At 42.3% G+C, this 22386-nt stretch overlaps 1 protein-coding gene across 7 annotated transcripts in view; it reads right to left on the bottom strand.

The window, feature by feature from the left end:
• Positions 1–22386, bottom strand: part of LOC124469245 (pleckstrin homology domain-containing family G member 3) — a 45568-nt gene that overhangs the window by 2371 nt on the left and 20811 nt on the right. For 2 of the 7 annotated variants that reach the window (XM_047022423.1, XM_047022424.1), the window contains 16 exons: positions 16687–17180; positions 11918–12018; positions 9254–9323; positions 9035–9081; positions 8457–8607; positions 8144–8275; positions 7090–7272; positions 6715–6807; positions 6246–6332; positions 6127–6160; positions 5698–5799; positions 5224–5256; positions 4354–4364; positions 3380–3751; positions 2286–2378; positions 75–1671 (listed from right to left, as the gene is read on the bottom strand). In XM_047022423.1, the coding sequence (XP_046878379.1) occupies positions 75–1671; positions 2286–2378; positions 3380–3751; positions 4354–4364; positions 5224–5256; positions 5698–5799; positions 6127–6160; positions 6246–6332; positions 6715–6807; positions 7090–7272; positions 8144–8275; positions 8457–8607; positions 9035–9081; positions 9254–9323; positions 11918–12018; positions 16687–17180 (3600 nt within the window). Of the gene's footprint in view, positions 1–74; positions 1672–2285; positions 2379–3379; positions 3752–4353; positions 4365–5223; positions 5257–5697; positions 5800–6126; positions 6161–6245; positions 6333–6714; positions 6808–7089; positions 7273–8143; positions 8276–8456; positions 8608–9034; positions 9082–9253; positions 9324–11917; positions 12019–16686; positions 17181–19438; positions 19502–21075; positions 21971–22386 lie in introns of those variants that run through there. The other 5 variants (XM_047022418.1, XM_047022421.1, XM_047022419.1 and 2 more) reach the window with 5 other exon arrangements.

The following is a 22386-nucleotide window of genomic DNA, read 5'->3' as shown; positions in this document are numbered from 1 at the left end:
AAGTGATTGAGCAACATGGTTACTAGTATATGGCACGTGATACACAATAGATACTGAAGTAGACAAGTAGATACCTGTGCTCTCCTTTTCTGGGTTTTCCTCCAACACGCTAAACAAGTTCTTCTTGCACTGCAGCATTTCCAGGCTTCGTTGCCTGACCATTGGTTTGGTAGTCTTGAGGCGTTGGCTGTACTGACGGGCCAGACTCAACACTTTGTTCTTGGCCAAATCGTCTTCCGATTGAGGCTCCTCCCCTACAGGATTGCCCTCTGTCTCTGCCCTAAGCTGGATGACTCTGGGAACAGGTGCCCTGATAAGTCTTCTTTCATCATGCAAGGGTTTTAGGACCTCCATCAGATTCGCTGTACGACCAACCCCAATTCCCCTGGGCTTGACAGGTGAAGGGCTCATAGACTCTTCTGTGATGGTGCTCAGGTCAGACTCTTCCAAGATTGCGAGGGACTCTGCATTCTCTGTTCCCAGAGAGTTCCTGATGGGACTTTGGCTCCTTCTACAGAGAGTTGGACTGGCTCCCCTGGTGCTTTTTTGGACCTCTTTTGGTTTCACATGGGTTCGAGCCTCCCCATGAGACCTAGTGACCTCTCTTTCCATATTTTGCCAAACCTTGATCATCTCCGAGGAGGGACGGAACTCCTCATCCTGAATGGGCTTGTCCTGCAAGCTGTGAGATCTCATCTTCAGGCTGCGCAAGTCGGCATCTGAACCCGAAGCCTCCAGTTCTTTACCTCTCTCAAGCTCCAGACTGTCAAAGGACGGACTAGAAACCATGCGGTTCCAGTTCTCTGCAGCGGTTGATGAGTCCGCGTCTGTAGTGGCATATTCCAAAACGGAGAAAGTGATTGGGGCAGAGCCACTGGCTTGGTTGTCACTCTTCTCTGCTGCAGAGGTTTCGTCTGTCGGGATGCTGTTGAATCTGCTGACAGAACTCCTGACGAGGCCAGTAGGGATGTAGGTCAGACTCTCTCTGCGTTTCAGACTGAAGCCAGCATCCTGGTGCTCCGCATGTTCATAATAATTCTTGATTTTGCCAAGAAGCAGTTGATCCTGCTTGGAAAGGGTGGAGTTCCTCCTTCGGTGGAGACCTCTGTCGGTTTCAAACAGGCCGTCGTCCCTCGGTGAGAGCATCGTTAGATCGTTTCCAAAGTTTTCTTGTGGCTCAGAGCAAGTGCTGTTGATTCTGTGTGGCCTCTCAGTGGTCTCACCACCAAGACTAATGGTGCTTCCAGTCCTACTGGGCAAGCGAGGGGAGGGGCAGCCAAGAGAGCGGACATCATCTGTGACCACGCTACCTCGCTTGATGCTGTTGTTGAAGTGCTCAGCGATTGCGCTGGCTTTATCCAGGACAGAAGACGGGAGGATGCTGCTGGCTTCGCTCTCCTTTGCGGCCGCCGCCTCTTCCTCCTCTTCATCTGTAGATTCTCCACTGCTCAACGTCCTCCCATCGGAGTCTTGCGAGGCTAACATCTGTCCCTCCATGGTGTTCACCTTGTGTTCTACAGGCTCAGGCGCTTTAGCCGTCCCAGGAGGAGAGCTACAGACGTTTGGAGTGCTAGATGGAGCATTCTCTGAACGTAAAGAGGGAGCTGGTTCAAGCCTTTCATCGGTCTCAAAACCAGAGACCTTGCTCTGGGACATCTCGTCTGAGGGAGTCTGAAGCAGACAAAATTAGTATGAAAACATGGTAAAAACTGCAGGTGCAATGTGAGCACCATGCTTAATACACCATACACTCTGATCAAACAATTTGAAAAACAATGTATTTATATAAAAATGTGATGATCCTTTGGATTTGATTTGTGAATGCAGTTTGCCCTTCCCTTATAATTTTCATTAGCTACGCTGCAAATCCTAGCAAGATGCATTTTTCCAAACATTAATTATGAACGTCTCCATCTAGATGCTACACCTCCAATAAGATAAACAATGATTCCAACATCAGGGAGTATAAAAATAAAATAGCTATAAATAACTGAAACTGTAGGAGTATCATATTCAAGAATGTGGATTTAAAAGTAAAGTGGGAGGTATCTAGATAGGCCACATATCTATATTTTCAGATTAGACCACTGTCAAGAACAGATGGCTGAAATGTGTCACTGGCAACAATCATTCTGGATAGTCGTTGGTATTCCCTCAAGACAACTTGAGACATATGGATGAAGGGAAACAAACAGCAGAGCTTGAATTTGACACCATCCCTACAAACAAATGTGTTTGTGCTAGATGCAGAAAGGATAGTATAAGCATTGTAAATACTACTTTACCTGATGCACAGTGTCTTTCCCACACTTGTCCTGACCAGATATGTTTTCTCTGCTACACTGGTTTTCTTCAATAACATTACATCCCTCCTCATCCTTCAGAGAGAAAAATATCAGATTGTCAGCATCTGAGTTATCCTACAGTACTTTTGATAAAGTGTACAGCTCTGGAAAACATTAAGAGACCACAGCACCTTTTCCTTTCATAAACAAAAAAAGTTGAGAAGGACAATTTTGAGTGAGGAACAGACGGATACATTGTGCAGCAGCCTCTTAAATGTTATCCTTCTGTTCCTCCCTCAAAATTGTCCTTCAACTTTTGCAGTGGTGGTGCAGTGGTCAAAAAATAGCACACATCTTTATAAACATCCCACTCCATGCGCACAAAATTGCTTTATCAATCTCAGCAAACATGCAAATCAATTATGTCAACGAACTAATGTGCATTTTATAGAAATACTGTTAACATGAAAGCAAACATTACCTTTATTAAAAGAACATTACATAGACTTTAATGCAATCTATGGGAATAGACCAATGTCTAGTTAGACAAGACATAACATGCTGAATATTGTTAAGATTTGTCAGTAATTTAAAAAGCACAGTGTATGTAAGACCATCCAAGTTTGTACTACATTATTGTCTTACAGAAATTGTACCATCTTCAATTAGTTAAATGGGAACCTTGTTATTGAGTTTCACTAGGTTAAGCTTGAAATCCTTAACATGTTTGTTTGAATAACACTAAAACAACATTTATATTTCCATTCCTTTCTTTTGAAGCATTGACAGTCACTTAAACATGCCCATACTGTTGCACAGCCACGTACAGTATTAGTGAAGCGATCCTCCCAGTTTGGAAGGGCATGCATCTATATTGAGTTGAACTAAAAAAGCAAAGTCCATGCTTTATCAGAGCATCATAAACAAGTCAGTTGTCATTGGATGAGAATACTGTAGCAATGGCACATGGTTATCCAGGGCATTAGTGGGTTATAACATAGGAAGCTGATGCCTGATGGGCGATTGGCCAAGGTGAGGGCTGGAGCTCTATGAAAACAGGAAGAAGGAAACCCAATGGTGGCTGAGAGCCTCACCGTTGTGACCCCCATGGAAAGCAAAGCCCTCGCTCTATAGTGCCAGCAGGAGATGGCGGCCAGCATGGAACTGGCAAAGTCGGCTACCTGGTCATCCTCCATGAGTATATCGTCCGAGTCACTTTCCTCCCCCAGGGTCAACCTGCCCTGATAGGACTGGGGCCCTGCTCTGCGCTCCTGGCCGTCAATGGGGCTGACTCTCTCCAGAGAGTTCTTCCTCCCGCCTACGTCATTTTGCTCTTCTTCTTCATCCTCTTCCAGACAAGGCTTTTCGACCTCAGACTCACCAAGGCTTGAGCCCAAGGTGCTGATACTAGCAGCAGATTGAATGGAATGTGCCTCGTCTGGTAAGGCCCCCTCACTATCTGCATGCTGTAGTCACACAGAGTGATTTATATATATATATATATATATATATATATATATATATATATATATATATATATATATATATATATATATATATATAAACTCAGATATCTTGGCAAACAACGAGACCCAGCAAACAGGGGAAGGTGCTGACAATTAGGAATACGGTAGCTTGTATTCATCAGAAACAGTGGTGTGTAACACAGAGTTTACAGTTCTATTAGACATGGGCATTGTAAGATACAGAAAAGTGATGGAAATGAATGTAGCTCTGGTCAAAAGGACCACTGAAGTCCAATACCTTTTGGAGAAAGTTCCTACAGAATATGTGCAAAAACAAGTCTCTAACCCCTATTTGAAGTGAATTATCATCAGCTGGAGGAAAATAACTTCCTTCACATTAAACGACTGAACGTCAAAATACCATCTTCGCATCTGGGAAATGATGGCTCTAGGCCCCCTCTCTAATGTCACCCACCATGGAGTAGTAAATCATCCAACATTATTAACCTCAATTACCATTCATTGAGCCTCAAGAGCAAAGATAAGAACAGCATGATGGAGAACATTTTGGTATCAATTTAAACTAATGACTTGAGGCTTACCTTCAGGATGGCTGTCAGATCCATGCAGATTATAGGGGAAAAAACAAGCCAGAGAAGTACAAAATTATTAAAGATGTTAAATGAGAACGGGACAAAGGGCAAGATATTCAATCACTGACCTACTAAGTCTATACCCAAAATGAAGATATCTTTCTGTGATTAAAACAAAAGATGAAATTGAGTTTGAGCAAAAGACGCATTATCTATTTGTATTCATATTTTCCTAAAGAGATGGATGGCTGACAGAACCACAGAACCATGGCCTGAGAACTTGTGTCATACTGTAGTTCCCTTTCGCATATAAACAACATTGGTGATGTTTCACAGCGAAGGTTGACGGAATCTAACAAAAGAGACAATGGTCAGCGGTCAAGACTGCATTTGACGGCCAGAAAAGAGAGCTAGAGCGACACTTGATGCAGGGACTAAAGGGCTTTTATGTTTTGATTTCAGGGAGAGAGAGAGAGAAGTAGGTGGAGATGGTCTTTGATCTCAGAACACAAGGACAAAAGGGCCTTTCCTGCTGCTTACTGCCCATAGTCCCTTTGAAGCCCATGCCGTGTGGTGGTCCCTCATTGTAGACTGAGATTCTAGTGTGATTGGAGGTACAGTACTGTACACAGTAGCTCAAATGCCCAGAGGATCTTTCACTAACGACACTGAAAACAACTCCCTGCTATGACGTATGTTTACCATAAATCCGTCGTAGCCATAAGTGACCAATGTGACGGTATTTCCTGTACTCTTTCTGCTTTAATAGATCTGGATTTTTGTGATGGCATAAGAATATAATTATATATAATAAATATAATTAGAGGATAATACAACCTTCTGAAATGTATCACAGGAATGTAAAAAGGACCTTCTTACCCTTGGTGTTCTTCAGGATTTGTTTGGTTGGTTCTAGAGGAGATAAACCCATTAGAATGAACATTATTATTCTAAAGGGCCTGGATGGTAATTGAGATGTCCCCTCTTCTGCAAGGTGGAGGGGAATTCTACAATAACCATGGAAACATACGCATCTTTTGGGACCACTTAAAATGTGTCACTTGTAATCTACTGTAAACGTGACACTGTTCCAATTCTCTTGCAAGTACACCTTGTACAAATTCACATCCAATGTTGCCCACTGACACAGAATAATGGGAGAGAATAAAGTGGATTAAGGTGAAAGGTCAAAATCTCACTAAGGCCTCGGATGATTTCTCTCCACCATACTGCATGAGACCACATGCTGTTTAAAGTTGAGAAAGGTTTTCATACTAAATCGTCCCCAAGCCATCAGTAACAGTGGTTAGGTTTGGACATAGTTGAATGATTTAAATAGCGAGGAATGTTTACCTGATTGCCGTCGCCCTGGGCGACCTTCTTTCGGAAACTCATCTGATTGGTAGGACATGGCCTTCTTCATTCTCTCTGGGCTGTAACGGTACTTTGATGGGTCTGTCGACACAGGCACATCATAAGGTAACTGACCAACAAACACCTGAATAAAACCTCTAATACAGGAGACCTTGTCCCAATAGGGTCGTTCGTAAGTTAACATCAATGACTTGATGTGTAAGACAAGATTGATCTATTTTAAAGAAGCAAACAGCTACTGTTGAGACATCCAGTAATTCATTTAGCTTCCCTGTGTTTTCTAGTTATCAACCTAATACTCACTTTCAACCAACATAAACTAAATCTGACATTGATTAGATACCAAATGTCTGACTGATATTGTAGCTCTGGGGTATAACATATGTATGTATTACTGCTAATACTTACATATGGAGTCCATTTCCAAAATGGCCTCTTTTGCCTGGAACAGAAGAGATAACAACACCTGTAAATGTTCAAGCTCAGAAAAGGTCCCTTTTTGAATCTGAGCGGTCAAACTTGTGTACCTTCTGAGGAATGATGGCGTGGTGGTTCTCTAAAATGATCCTCTTAATGTGATGGGCCCATAATTTCCTCTCTTCCACAGTCTTAGCCTGAGGGGGAAATCAGACAATGCAGCAGAAAGGAGGATTAGAGGTTGAGGGTGAACCAATCAGTATTCTTTTGGGGAATTCATTTGCAGTAGAAAACAGGAGGCAAGCATGTTATGAATATAATGGATCTTCTTGTTGAGTCTGGAAAAGTTTGTTTTGATGAATTCCAGACAGCGACTTTAAACCGGACACCTGTATTATTTAAAGGTTCAGCACGTGTCAGGTAGTCATCACATCAACTATAGTGAACGGCGGCCCTTTTTCCTCTGTCATTTTAATAGCCAACTAGAATACAGATACACTCATTTGTAGTTATACAGCCAGCTTTCTATTACCAATTCGGTAAAGAATTATGTGGCTTGTCTGGACTTCAAGGTCTCACCTGAACTGTGTGAGGCTGTTTGGGATGTTTGTAGTGGGTAACGCTGAAGCAAAGGGAGTCCTTGGCACTCTCAATCAACATGAGAGTGGAGCACTAAAACCAGAGAGAGGGACAGATTAGAAGATAAAAAGGTACAAGGAATGAAAGCCAAAAAAGATCAAAGATTCCTTTCTCCATGGTAGAGAACATTTCTCACCCTCTCTTTTACAAGTCATCGAAGGATCAACAGCAGTTACAATATCATTCATTGGCTATTCTTACGACAATGAGAACAGAAATTTAATATAATGACATTATGTGGAGACCACTGAGGCATGGATTAGCGACAACATCCCTTCAAACATCCCCAACATCTAGACCCCAGGCGTCTCTCACTGAGATATGGGTCTTGTAGACGTAGTGTTCTCCTCGCCGCTTGGTGAGTAGGAGCATTCTGTCAAAGAGGAACAGTGTGCGCTCGTTTTTTGCCCTGTGGACCTTGAAGGTACCTTCCAGAACCAGTTCTCCGTACGTGGTCAGGTCAGGCCCTTTCCAGTTAATCAACAGAGATTGGACCTCCTGGATAACACAAAGCCATGTAATATATGAGATACACATGATCAATATGATCTGAACATGGAAGTTTCTCATGGATGTGTCAGAGTCACCTTAAGTGTCAAGGAGGTGTCACCATCACAACTTCAGTATGTAGACTTATCACACGCTTTTCAGTGTCAGGCCCTCGATTCAGACATTGCGTCCACGAAGAAAAGCAACAGGCTCTTAATGTCCCAGAAGCTCCCATTTTTGGCATCATTGGCATCAAACATCAATTTGAGTCACAAAAGCAAGGCTGTGTACAAAGACTTTAGCAAGTCCTTTCATACAGGATTTTGACCTGCATGTTACTGGCTCCATGAGCTAGCCAGAGGAACAGAAGTGCTTTTCCTACTCTTGGCTCGTCTGTTCTCTCCCACTAACACAAGGCACTGTGTGGGAGGCCCCTGAACTGACTCCATCAGGTTGCCCCTGTGCGACAGGCAGTTCAGCGATTGGTTGCTTTTTATAGATTAGCGGAAGAAAACTGATTTGAAAGAGCGCAAAACCATGGGAGGACAGGTCTGAGATGTAATTGCCGATCTGACGTCTGCACAGTTGACCTGCAGCAACCTAATTGGAGACTAATAATAGCGCCACTGTAGATGAGAGATACTGTGGTCTGACAAAGGTTGTAGTATATGAGTTTACATGGTAATGGGATTGTTTGCATTTACAATGCAACAATGCCACAGACTGTGTGGGGGGTCGGGGGGGGGATTGGGGGAGTGCAGCTAGAGCACGCAAGTGTGTTCATGTTTGAAGGTTTAACTGAAGTGTGTGGGTGTGTATTAGTTGCTATAATGTATGCGTTTGTGCACGGACGGGGAGTACATTTGTACCCGGTGCAAACCTGGAGTCGGACCGCATGCTCGTGCTTCCTCTTCATATCATTGATGTACCAGGCCACGCCGGTCATGGTGTAGATGGCCTCCTCGACCACCTCATAGCCATCCTCCTCTGGGTCAAAGTGCTTGGCTATTTCCTGAAGAAGAGCACAGACATGTCAAAGCAACTCCTTAATAATACCTTTTTTAAATTGTTTTTTTGATGCAAGTTTAATATCAGACTAATGTTTATGTTTTGGCACTTGTACCAAATCTTTGCAATAAAAGCATTTCTCAAAGGTTAAAGGCTTGTACGTTGTGGTTTGAGTTTGTCTGTACCTGGAGCAGGAGGTGGTATTTGAGGATCCTCTGGACGGGCTTGAGCAGGTAGGAACCCAAAGGAAGGGAGCGCTTCAGGGAGGCTTGCCGCTCACGGAAGAATTTGGCCAGGGATTTGTTCCTCATGCAGTCAGTCAGAGCAGCCACCGAGCTGGAGGAAATGAAGAAAATGCAGAACTCAAAAGCCTGATAATTTGTTGAATATCCATTCACTTTTTTTGAGCCATGAAATTGTGCTACTGGCAAAACATTTACCGAACTTTTGTGCAGACGCCACAAGCTGTGAGTATTTTAGGACATTTCTTGTTAAGGCAACCAAGAATTATGGATATTAATTCTACCACTAGGTGGTGAGCAAACTTTAGCAAAACATGGTATTTTTCTTAAGATCCTGATTTTAACAATGGACAAGCACATGCCAGATCCAGTGCGACGAGCAAGATTGTGTTGCATACCAGACTGAACATCATAATTGCAGCAAAGTAAACACCCTTTTTTCCTGTCAGTTATAACATTGTATTAAAATGTCCCACATGTCTATGTACCACCTCTTACTTATCATCCCAAGCTTTACTTACTTTGGGTAGTTGGTGCAGTATTGTGTATATATTTCAAAGTAATCACTCTGAAATTGGAACACAAACATATTGTACATGAATGTAAACTGCATGAAGTACGTGCATATATCAATTCACAAATGTAATTGATCTTTTGAAAACTGCTATCAAGCATTTGAATAACCTCAGATGATGTCAAGAAATATTTCAGGGGAAAAAAAAGTCAACGCTCTCCCTCACCTTCATCACAAAGCATCTGGCGATGGCAACCGGATTGTTGTCACACATGTCCAGGGACTGCAGAAGTTCACTACAGAGAAAATGTCCAAACAATAAACATTTGAGGTTAATGTGTGTCAGTTCACAGTTCAAAAAGGCCACACAGAATGACCATGCAATCACTTTTTACACACAGAATACTTTCCTTGTACCTACAGTATGTTATTTTGCAATTTCTCAATAATTGGTTGGGGACTGGTTGAAATTCCATGAAGTGACACACCATTCTAACGGCTTTAATACAATAAAAAATAAATGTGAGAAATTATTGCTGTTGTCATTGTGTCGACATGCCTTGTGGGTCTATTTTTGGATGGGTGGGTAACCCTCAGAAGTGACGACAGTTGGTGTGCTTCACCACACAAGAGGCACAGCAAACCAAATCACAGCACACCAGGCACTTAGTGCTAGCATGCAATTTCCCCTAGTGGATCAATAAAGTGCCTACTACTATCAATCACTTCAAAACAGACAGACCAAAACTTACCGTCCCACGCCACAAGTGAAGCATAAACAGCCCCCCTCTGACTGAATAACAACAGACAGATGTCATTTTAGTCAACAAAGCATGATGCCTCTTTGCCTACTTCGTTTCTGGTGTCAGAGGCTTGCTGCATAGCAGTGGGAACAAAGATGTGCCACTGACTTCAAGGCTAGCATTGTTAACCAAACCTCAGCCTTGACAAAGAACAGATGTCAGTAATACATGGTGCAAGACTCCTTAAGGTAAAGAGGATTCAAATCCAGGTCAATGTTTTTTTCCCCTGACTTTCCAGGTTTTTCCCATGATTGTGGTCACTGATCTCGCCAACACTGCAGAGGACCGTTTGGGCAAAAGATTAAGATGTATTCTTTAATGAGCACTAAGTTGAATGAACATTTTGAAAAAGAAGTTGACTGAACTAGACAGATACAGGGTTTCAAACATTCTTAAGGTCAGGTGAGCTTAAGATTGAATAAGGTCAGTGTGCCTTTCTCCAACATGCAAAAATTAACCGTCTTTATCCAGATACAGAATATAAGAACTGATACTTTTCAAATACAAATGGCGATAAAACTGACATGGCAATTCTGAACTTAAATATTGAGCAGTTTGGGAATAGGCCCCTTAGCTTCTGGGCTGCTCCAAGTGGCTATGTTTGGGAATAGGCCCCTTAGCTTCTGGGCTGCTCCAAGTGGCTATGTTTGGGAATAGGCCCCTTAGCTTCTGGGCTGCTCCAAGTGGCTATGTTTGGGAATAGGCCCCTTAGCTTCTGGGCTGCTCCAAGTGGCTATGTTTGGGAATGGGCCCCTTAGCTTCTGGGCTGCTCCAAGTGGCTATGTTTGGGAATGGGCCCCTTAGCTTCTGGGCTGCTCCAAGTGGCTATGTTTGGGAATAGGCCCCTTAGCTTCTGGGCTGCTCCAAGTGGCTATGTTTGGGAATAGGCCCCTTAGCTTCTGGGCTGCTCCAAGTGGCTATGTTTGGGAATAGGCCCTTTAGCTTCTAGGCTGCTCCAAGCGGCTATGTTTAAGCTATTTTTGAAATTTTGCGCGAGTGCCATTTCAGACCATCTATCTATCTAGTACAAATCAGAAAATGCCCTTTCAATTTCAGCTTCGAAGGTCTCTCTCGCCGTTTACGGTTCATTCAACTCAAGGGATCTGTGCTCTGAAAGAGCCAATCACAGCCCTGGTAGGGCTAAAATCCCATATGTGAATTTAACATCCTAATCCATGGCAGTCAGCATTAACGATTGGGACCATCATTGAGTAGCTCATGCTGGCTTGGGCCACTTCAAAATTGTCCTTTGAAATTGATGGATATTTTTGCAGCAAAAAGGTAATAAAAAAAGTGCATAACCAAAGCCAAAAGGCCAACGCTATGGACCAGGGAAACCCACAGGCCAGATCCCAAATATTTGGAACATGGAAATGTAATTGGTAATGATCCAAGCTATCTTTACCACCAGCTTTGTAGTGAATCATACGCTCCACTGACCAGAAAGACAAATAGACTGTGTGTGTTTCTCTTTGCTTATTTGCTTGCGAAAATACTGAATTTTAAACAAAACTTTGCAGGGGAGTCTGTTACCCAGTTTGTTAACACCAATTCTAAGAAAGACACATTTGTGTTTGTGTGGGCTCATACAAGCAAGCTAGTGAGAGAGAGGAGACAGAGAGGAAAAAGAGAGTTTGAGAATGTTGACTGTGTGTTTGTGTAGCAACCATGTTCTTTTTTTGGATCCTCAAATTCATGTCATAAAAAAATTCCAAAGTCAAACCCCAAGGTATTTGTGAGATACTTTGCTTTAGCTTGGGTATTGTGCTTGCCAGTAGTTTATTTTATTTTGTTGTACATTTTCTACATTTTCTTTTGTTAATTATGTTTAAATGTTCACTGTATGCACCTGCCCACCAAAATAAATTCCTTGTTTGTGACCACTTACTCGGCGATTAAACACAATTCTGATTCTGATACAAAAAATTTTACTATATAAAATATAAAGTGGAAAGTGAGAAATCTCCTACTGAAAGGTTGAAATGAAAAAGGACTAACTAAGTGACATCATACAATAATAAAATAATGCACTCATATATCCACCCCCTGGGACAAAACTATTTTATTTGACTGCAGCAGAATATTACCTGTTGAATTCATAGATGTCTTCAATGTTTCCGAAGAGGGCGCACACCTGCTCAGGTCTGATGGGCAGGTCTGCCTGATCGACAATGTGGCCCAGATAGTCCTGAAACGCAGACAGAGATGTTTTTGTGCATCAGTAGTAAGCTTCATATAATTCGATGTTCAAAAAGTGTTTTAATGTTAAAAGCGAAACTTAACTGTCAGTAAAACATAAACCAACTCTAAGAATGGACTGGAAAAGAAAGAGCCAAACGTAAGTTAACCCTTGTGTTATCTTCGGGTCATAGGTCATTGTGACCCACCGTCGTATTGCAACAACTTTACCGCATACAAAAAAAAGTTAAGCATTTTCTTTTAACCTTTGGGCTGTCTCAGACCCCCCAGATTGTGAAGGTTAAAATAAAATTATTTATATTTGTTTTTGTATTTGGTAAAATTGGGTAAACACAACAATGGTTCGTTATGAACCTTTGGGTCATGTGACCCGAAGGCAGCACAAGGGTTAAACAAATTTGACTGAGTCAATATACAAGGTGTCTGCGGTCACTTATATCAATAATAAGCATGTTTTTCTATGCAGTAGAATTAGTCTGAGCTTCTTGCTTAAACCAGCCCATTTTGAGTTGCGAGCAGTTTAGTTGTGAGTTTGTTCATTGGCCACTAGAGGGCATATAACTCTCGCTGTGACAAGGTCCTTCTCGTCCACTATGCTGCATGTGATAATCTGGTTTGCGTCATTGTTTACCTCCTGTGCTGTTAAAAGCCTTTACTGACATCTGTGTTGTTTTCATTTGACGTTTTCTCTTTTTTCATAAGTATTATGAGAACAGAATGACAGAAAGTGTGTTAATACCACCAACCGCGTCATGTTTTGTGAGTAAAGATGTACAAAGTTATCCCCTTTAGTTGGTGCAAACATATAAACAAGGGCTTGGAATCTGTCAGATTTGATAAATGTACGACAGTAGTGCTAGATGACATCAGTGCATGTAATTGTGCATTCCCAGTGAAAATCTAACGCTCGACAAAAGCTGCAGACTTTGCACACTGTTTTATAGTTCTCCATTTTCCACTATACAATATTTCACCCCATAGATTAAATGACTGTATTTAGTGTTGCTAAAAGCCTTCTGTGACATGCTTGCGTGTAAAAAGGGCTATACAAATACATTTGATTTGATTTGTTGCTCAGGAAGGGAAAAAGATGTGAAAAAGGATGGAATTTCTTTGTTAGAAATTTGCTCTCAGTTCCCATCAAACTTGTGGCCCAGTAACACTGCCCAGTGTACCAAAATAGGTTTGATCACATAAAATGAAGGGCTTTGTTTAATCTATATGCATAGGATGATATTTCAACATCATGCAAATCATGTCTGCAAGCCAAGTATACTGAATGTAGGATTATTAAGCCTGACCTACAACACTAATGCAACCCGAATGTAAATACATTGTTTACACACACAAAATATGTTGAGCTTGTGCACATATTTACACATTAAAAACAAATGCCACACACACACACACACACAAATATACTCGCATAAACAAACACCAGCTAGTCTCTGGTGCAGCAAGGCTGATTATATTCAAAGTGGAATGCCGTCGTTATCCATTATCAGCAAGCATATCACCCTCAAGGTTTGTTCCATCAGACTGTTGAGTTTCAAAGTATTCCAAGAAGAACAATTCCGCTGACTGAGTTGCATGAAAGCACAGCAGAGCACAATAGGCACGACAATAAGTGCAAGACATTGCTGTACGAGTCTCCCAATGGTCCGCAAAGATATCAGTTGCCTCATTCCTGGGTAACACTAACCCTTTCTGTCCGACACCTGTTCTCTTCTAGCCCAGTGAGGGAGTTCTCCAAGTCACCTGTAAGTCACCCCCAGTGTTTGTTGCTGACAACATCCAGGTCTGTTCTACTCCTTCCACTTGCACACATGTTGTAAATATATGTTGCCGTGGTGATGAAGACGGATACAGCTGCAGTATGGAACACAGAGCCTGGTTTCTCCATCTTACCTTTCTCCCTGATGTAAAAGAGATGACTGACAGCAAGGTCATGTCTACAAGGTATACAAGGTCTACAAGGTAGAAGTGATGCATGTTCTTACATTTTTCCCCACCCTGTCTGTCTGTCATGTAGGCTGTGCATGTGTGCAGTAAGGTACGGTATATATGTATTCATGCACACTGAGCCCTATGCATTTAACGTGTGAAAAATAATTTATTTCTGCTTCAACAGCAAAGTCAACATTTCCTAAGCATAGTTTTTTTTGTGCTAATATACCTTACTGGGAGGGCATACATTTAATATTGCATTCTATGTTTTGAGGGCTAATTTAGTCATGTGAACCCTGTGTGTGGTGCACTGTATTAATTTGCAACTGATTATTGTAAAAGAGCCATCTTGCCTTAACTCAAGTCCACAAAATTATGTAATGGAAGGTTATGGACTGAATTGTGAGTATCTACAGCATGTGGGATTAATAGTAAGAAAAGGTTTATAATGGACCTGCCCTTGAAGGAGGACAAGTGCATGAAGTTGTGTAACATTGCCCAACTAAATACTATAAAAACAAGACTTAAAAACATTTAGGGAACTGTGAACTGTATAAATATAGACATACCGATACAAATGTTTTTCCAATTTAAGATTGTCAAGAATCTGGATTGATTGATTTGACAGCCAATACTGTCTGTGAATGGGTTACTTTGAAGTAGTTGTTCATAATCACAAGCATAAACTTCAACCCAGGACTGCAACAATTTTCAAAAGTGTTGAAACGTGTTACAGTTCAATTAAAATGCTAATATTGAAGAGTTTGAGAGTGGGTTTTCCTGCAAGGTCCTTCTTGTCAAATCTTTTCTTCAAATCAGAGCGGACAAAATTACACAATTAAATCTTGACTTAATGACCTCTTGGCAAATGTGTGGATGACGCCACAGGTAAATTGTGAGTACCAACTGGCACACCGATTGACCCTAATCTTAAATACGAGTTAAGCTTTAATCTTAAAGCAGGTGTATCATTTTGTTTCTTGCAAATCAGAGTCTTGTCAAAAAGATCCTGAAGGGCAACAATATTTTGTAATGCTAAGAGCTTTTGTAAAGCCAGACAACAATAATGTATCTGCGTAGCTTGTTGTTATCTTGTATCCCTTGCAAGTGATCAGTTTAACGTGTACTTCTGCAGCACATACCATTGTTTGTGCGCTCAAATGGATTCTGTCCGAAAACCCACAAACTAAAAGGCATGAGTTGTTATTCAGCAGTGGTCTTCAACCGTGATCTTCAAGGCCCACTGTCCTGTATGTTGTAGATGTGTCCCTGCTACAACACACCTGATTCAAATGAATGGGCTGCTATGAGGCTCTGCAGGAGACAGATGACAACTATTCATTTCAATCAGGTGTGTTGGAGCAGGTGAAACATCTACAACAAACAGGACAGTGGCCCCTGGGATACAGTTCGAAGAACACCTCATAGGCTACAGAGTGTGATGAATGCTTGTCTGTGTGTATTCTATGATCTGAGATCACAGCTGGTCTGGAAAAACCCCTGAGGTGAAAGGTACGCCTACAATAGCTTTCATCACTCCGACTGTGCGTCTGCAGACGTGTGAGGTATGGGGGGCTGCAGGTGCCGTGCAGAACATCTGCACGGTTGCACAATAACATCAGCATTGTGTGCATCCACATTATATGACGGAGTATGTTGGAATAATATGTTATACTGAATATCATGCATGTAATAGAAATACTGTACATGTCAAAAGGTAACCTTGCACTTGTCATTAGGTTTCCACTGGTCTGGACAGTGGATGTGCATCATTTTGCCTTTGGTTTAAAAGACAGTGGCTTGTCGGCTCAAGGACCAACACGTACCTCCACAGTCAACCCCCATTGTTGCATAACCAGATGATCCCATAGCAAAGGACATCTTAAGTCTTAAAGGGTTAATTATGGTCACTGGAATTGCTAGGCTAGAAGCGCTGCACCTTCAAATCAGGAGCTCCTATCCGTCCGCTCAACGAACTGATAAAAGTTTTGATGCCTGTCAGTTGAATGCAGTTTGACAGCTAGAGCAGTGACATGGGGCTTATCCCAGTCAGCACAAAGCAACATGCTCACGCACTTACACATACAAATAATAGACTTTGCTAAGCTCCTCGCGCTGAACTGATCTGACCACGCTAACGGGATTAGCGGCATAAGTGGTGAATGACGGCTCTCAGGCGAAGCTTTTTTTCAGGGTTATTCAAGATGCCGTAGGATTCAGGGTACAGCGCAGCGTGAGGCCTTCACTAGGGCAGAGATTTAAATCCAATTTATGAATAGCCTTTCAAATTAAGGACAAGACAAGACGCCGTTTACATCCTTGTTGCTTTGGTCTTTGCAAGTGACTTTTTTTCCTGTGCCGTTCTAGATAAAAACACACTCGTAGGCTCGTCTGTCAGTTATAGAACAGGCCTTTTGACCTCTCTTTGGCTACTGTTTGTGTCTGGGTTTGGATTAGGTCAAAGGGGAATGGCTTGGACAGGGCTGGGCTAAGTGGACCAGGACCCGCTGAAATGTGTGTAGTAGAATAAAGCTTGTGAACGCCTCAGACTAACCCCATGAATGGCATGGCTTAGATCCTGTTCCACTGCCACTGGGAGTGTCTTAAACAGTAGCTGTCGGTTTAAGGTTTACCTCCGACTTGCACGGAGACTCTGATCCCTTCGACGAAGCCTTTTTGTTTGTTTGTTTAGAAACATCCTAACGCTTACCTCTACGATCATGCGCAGATCCCTCACGTACATGCGCTCCGTCTCGATGATCTCCATGACCACACGGTCGACGTAGGTGAGCTGTGGGTTGGGTGCCATGGTCTTGGCGGCAAAGGGTGACAAGGGGTTCAGGTGGAAACGGCCACTGGCGGCTCGTGAGGGTGTGGTGATGTTATTATTGTTCTCGGAGACACCCTGAGAGGCTGGTGCATCCCCTGTCGGATCCCCTGTATCAAGGTATTTTTCACCCTGGTTCCCGGTACCTTCAGGGGGACTCAGGTCTAAGTCTATGTCCTCTCCGGTAGGCGGGGCTGCGCCGCCCGGAGCTATGACAGCGGGGCAGTCGTCCCTAGATGAGCCGGACCCCGAGGAGAGCGTGGAGACCAGGCTCACGGGACGCTGGCCGGCGGAGGGGAAGTCCGGGCAGTCGGAGGGCGTGGTCGACGGTGCCCGCTCATTACTGCTGATGGAGGCGGTGGACAAGCGGGGGGATTCTGAAGGGACAAGGAGAGAAACATTATGATTGGTGGCTTCGGTAGGAGTCTATCCTTCAAGTCTCATTCAGACTGTTCTATTGTTCACTGACTTCATATTCATGGGTTTTCAATCACTTGGATCATGAAGTCACTTTAGTCATTGAAATCATATAAACAAATCACATCAGTGAGAGAAAGAACTTTGAGGCCAAGATAATGGAATAGTGCCAAGTCTCACAGAAAGTCAGAAGAGACCATGAAAGCAGCGGATTAGCCGTTTCATTGCTCCCCGAGTCTGTCACGGTTGTGGCAGTGTTAAATCACGTTCTGCACAGAAGTCAAATCAAATTGGTTTTACTGACTGAATAAATTGTGAGCAAACAGCTTTTTCCTCAACTAGATTCATATTGAGGACAGCTATTAGAATTCTGATCAGAAGATATGGCCAAATCTGCCGACTGTAGTGCTCATACAGGATGGGAATTATTGGACAGTGTGTTAATAATGTCTGAACTTCATGATTCCCTTTACTATTTTATGTTAATTTTACTCAGAAGGGTTGGTAAGTCATGCTTTGGTAATACTGAATGTAAATAAAGTTCTTATATCTTCCATCTGTTGGGGTGTGGGAACATAATACTGTGTTGAAGTCTGTAAAAATACCATTATCCAACATTTTATGAACTTATTCACTTTACGTACACGTCAAGGGTTTGGGTCCACTTAACAACTATCAAGAACCTGGACCTCATGTTAAACAAAGACCCTCTGTGTCGTCATCTTTAGCTGAGACTGAATTCAAACACCCCACATCCTTTGGAAAATCCAATCATTTCCTTCTGTTCCACTCTCAAAAGATTTAAATGTCAATGCCTGAGTATTGCTGGAACCCACGGGACTTGGGAATGTGGTCAATCTGCTCACCTAACTTGACGAGATGACCAGAAGGCTCTACTAACATTTACCTGACAGTGTTCAAGTCTTGAGGTTCTGTGTCTTTTTTACAGTAAACTGCTGAAAGTCCACATACCAGCGCTAACTGTGTTATACGTTTAGAACTAGGCATGTATGGAAAGTTCATTAAGCCCTATAAACATTACCAGATAACATCTGAATCAGCAGCTGAAGTGTTGTCATTCACAATGTGCATTACCTTTTGATTGTCTTTATAGCAGGTGTTTACATGTGCCTTTGCAACGCAAACGACGTATGTTCTGCTTTGTTCTTGCACAGTGCAAATGCACAAAAAATTCAATGAAGTAATTGATTTCACTGAAGTGATATTTCAGCAGGAAAGTTCTGAGGCTGGCCTTGTTTGAGTAGTTGCCTAGTGACTATCTTTTCTACTGAATGAAGGAAATGGCCACACAAATCTGCTTCATAAATGGAAGGAAGCAAATCACCACAGAAATGTTATTGGAAACAAAATACCAGCCATTCAAATTTCAATTACCCCATCTTCACAGGATTAGAGCTCATGCCCTAACACCATTATATAAAATTGATTATGCAATGATAAAACAAAAATGTTTCCTGACAGTCAGAGAAAGACCTATTATTCTATGTAGTGGTCAAGCATTTCCAAAAACTATAAAGTAAAAAATCTAAAACACAAACTGTGCTCTCAAAACATTGGTATATGCTCAATGAATTTGTAAGATGAAATAAAGACTGGAATTCAAAAACGGACCAAAACACATCTGCCTCCAACTGGCAACAACATTCTGTGAATCATTTCAGCTTGGACACTGCGAAGCTTCTTAAATACTACGGAAAGGCCAAAAACAGACCAACATGCATCCAAAAAAACAGCAAGCACAAACATGAGAGTAATCCACAGCTGTCAACAAGAGCAGGACATAAAATTGTTGGACGTTGTAGCAGCATGGTAAACCACATGTAGTGTACAAGGAAACAGGATATGACTCATGATTAGACACCGATGAACAATAAAGATCAAATTGTGTTTAAGTTGTGAGTTAATACATTTTGTAAGTACGGACTAATATGACCCATCCCCATGAAGAAGACAAATTATTAACATATATTAAGGGCAAAACGTTATATAATCATTGCACAATAATCATCCATTGACATGATCACCAAAGCATGGTTGTGTATAAGTGCATCTTCCACATGTCAAATCACAATGTTAGAGGAAAGATGATTGAAGTGATACAGAGCATGGAGAAAACAACTGGAAGATCTGAATGTACCATCATTTGTCATCAAGTTTGATTGGGTTTCATGGCATACTTTCAAATACGTTGACATACCGGCTAACCAGTCTTGGGAGGGTTTCACCACAAATTTGAAAAGGACTGAGCCTGAATGTCCACCTGGCAAAGACAATGGGCATATTGAAAGAAACAGAGTTACGTTAAAAATGCAACTTCTTGTACATTTGGGTCAATAAAAGATTTGCCAGTCATGGCACAGAGGTAAGCAACAACAAAGGGTATCGACTACAGACAAGTCAGAACAAGTTTCAGCTTTGCAACGACTTTATTAGTAATCTCTTTAACAACGGTGTGAGGGGGTCGAAAGAAAAGTGTACTAGGAGTAAACAGTGGGTTTCCTTTTCTCTGCCTTTCCCTGCTGACTTTTGAAGCCTAGGTCAAAGTTAGGTCTTGCAGCAGGAGCCAGACAATTCGCCTTTTCCGGTGCATTCTCCCAAGGAGTGCTTTGAAAGAAAACATTTTCAAACTGCAACTTTGTCCCCAGCCAACCAGTCCCCTGAGAGGCTGGCCTGGACTTTCACCTCCACACAGCCGTTGGCTGAATTATTGCCAACACGGAACCACGCTGGTATTCAAAGAAGTGAGAGAAACATTTGCACTCAAGACATTCAAGTGGCGGTCTTTTAAATGTGCACGCAGTAACACACAGACACACACTTCTGAATGTGTTTGTTTAAATGTCTTTTAGACGACAATTCAAATGACAATGACAACATATGCTCTCTCTGAAACCCAAACTAACGGTAAATTCTACTATGGCCCTCTTTGAATGCATACTCAGTCATAAATTTCAATCCAGACGTGGACTCAGGCATGTGGTAAGGACATTGTGGACTTTCGTTTGTAAATCACAGACATATGTAAACACAGATCTCACTTCTGTAAATCCATTCAGGTAGCTGACCATAGTAAAAATAAACAAAGCCATATTTACTGTCGGTCTCTTATTGAGACTTGTCCTTTGACCTTACATTTTCAGCCTTTTAAAGTCCTGGCAGGACTTTTCAAAGGACCCTGGTCTATGCATCTACCTCTTCAATCTAAATACAACCATAAAACATTATTATGATACAAATAAATCATTGACCCTATCCTGCTACACAGTTGAAGTGCTTTAATAACATAAGGGGACCACATCTGGTCATGGTAATTCCACACATTCCTACAATACACAAAGAAACGGACACAAACCCAAGAAATCTTTACAGGAAAACTAAAACCACTGGACTAGATGCTGTAGACACCATGGATGGTTTAGGTCTCCACAAAAGTCCCCATGCTGACAACAGAAATATTCATATGCACAGCTCACTGTACTAAATAAGCACAACTTTACATAACAAAATTCAATTGATCTGCTCCATTACGAAAGACTTACGTTTTTCTAAATGGTTCCTTACCGTTTTAGAATGTATGCTAAAGTTATCAGTCGAAAAGCTAAAATGAGATAAGGATGACACCTGAGGGTTTTATGTATTCAGTGATTTTGGCACTCAAGTATTGCAGAATGTTTTAAGAATGTTAGCTGTACTCCAACAAAATAACATTCAAGGATCAAAACCTTTACACTACGAAGCACCGTAACTAATAAAACAAAATAGCTCATCACAAAAATTGTAGATAAGAACAGTAATATTTTGGTTTCCCAGACAACCTTCCCAGAGGCGACTCACCAAACCATTGAGTTAACCTGCGATTTAATCTGTTTTGGAGGGTCTTCTCTGCCCATACGCTCCTGAGGGTGGCTACATCCATGCCCGCTCAAAGGTGGATACCCCAGGATCGGTCTTTGGTCCCACCAACGGTGCTCATACTGGTCTAGCATACCACAGACTAAAACATACAGTACGAGCCGGCCAAGTTCGTGGGCCACTGTATTGACGGAACATAAGTATCACAAACTCCTCAAAGAGCCATAAAAGCAGGTTGTATTCTCCGGTTGCTCTAAACCAGTCAAGTCCAACATATTCCTGAAAACCTCCTCGGCAGTTCCGTAGGTGGAACGCAAATGAGCCACCTGGGTTTTCTACTTCCACCACACACACGTGCCCGCCCAGCTGAACTAGGGAGGAGTTAAGGTGTCAACCACAATATAAAAGAGAGAAAGAGAAGTAAAGGAGGTGTGTGTGTGCGTGCGTGTGGGGGTGGGGGGTCTAGAGTACTTGAGTGATTACAGGAATGCCCAGCGTGAAACGTTATCTCTCCTCCCAGCGCTGGCTTCCACCAGGGTTGCTCCCTTATTCCCTTCCCTCGTTCCCCCTCTCCACGGAAAAAAGGGGAGGAGTGGTTGCCTAGAGAAGGCAGTGTGTGCCTCTACTTTAGAACAATGGCAGCTAGTGTCTGCGGAATGTCGGGGCACACACACACACACACACACAGAGCAATGCCTTGAGGAATGACCTGGGTAGATAGCTATTAGGCCAAGTTTCATGTTACAGTATGGTCAAGGAAACACTCAATGCCAAATGTACATCATACAAAATATAGTTTGACAAGCACATGGTACAAGCCCCTGTGTGCAGTGATTCATTAAAAGGACATCAAGTAATATATGGCAATGATATCCATGACCAAATGTTTGTGGTAGTGGCCATCAATCGCCCCCCCCCCCCCCCCCCCCCCCCCCCCCCCCCCAGATCGCTTGAACTTTGCTCGTTTCCTGCAGAGCCTTATGGTTTGATGTCCGACGCTTCTAAATGACCTGTGAGTGTCTTTGAAGTAGCTAGCAGCCCATGAAAGTACAAAATGATCATGGCCAAGGCTGGCTGGCTGGATCCTGAAGGTCACAGTCAGCATGCTGTGTGGCTGTTTCATCTCAAAATACAAACCCATGTGGGCACACTTCACACAGACTCGTTATCACAAAGGGTAGTAATTCAATAAATCAATGATAATAATAATAATAAAGAGATCTTGGAAAAGACATTCAATAATATTTTGTTCTGAAAGATGTTGTTATCTTGTTGACAAGCCATCCCTTAATT

The sequence above is a fragment of the Hypomesus transpacificus genome, chromosome 6, assembly GCF_021917145.1.
Source record: "Hypomesus transpacificus isolate Combined female chromosome 6, fHypTra1, whole genome shotgun sequence".
Lineage (NCBI taxonomy): Eukaryota > Metazoa > Chordata > Actinopteri > Osmeriformes > Osmeridae > Hypomesus > Hypomesus transpacificus.
This window is presented reverse-complemented; position numbering and strand designations above follow the sequence as displayed.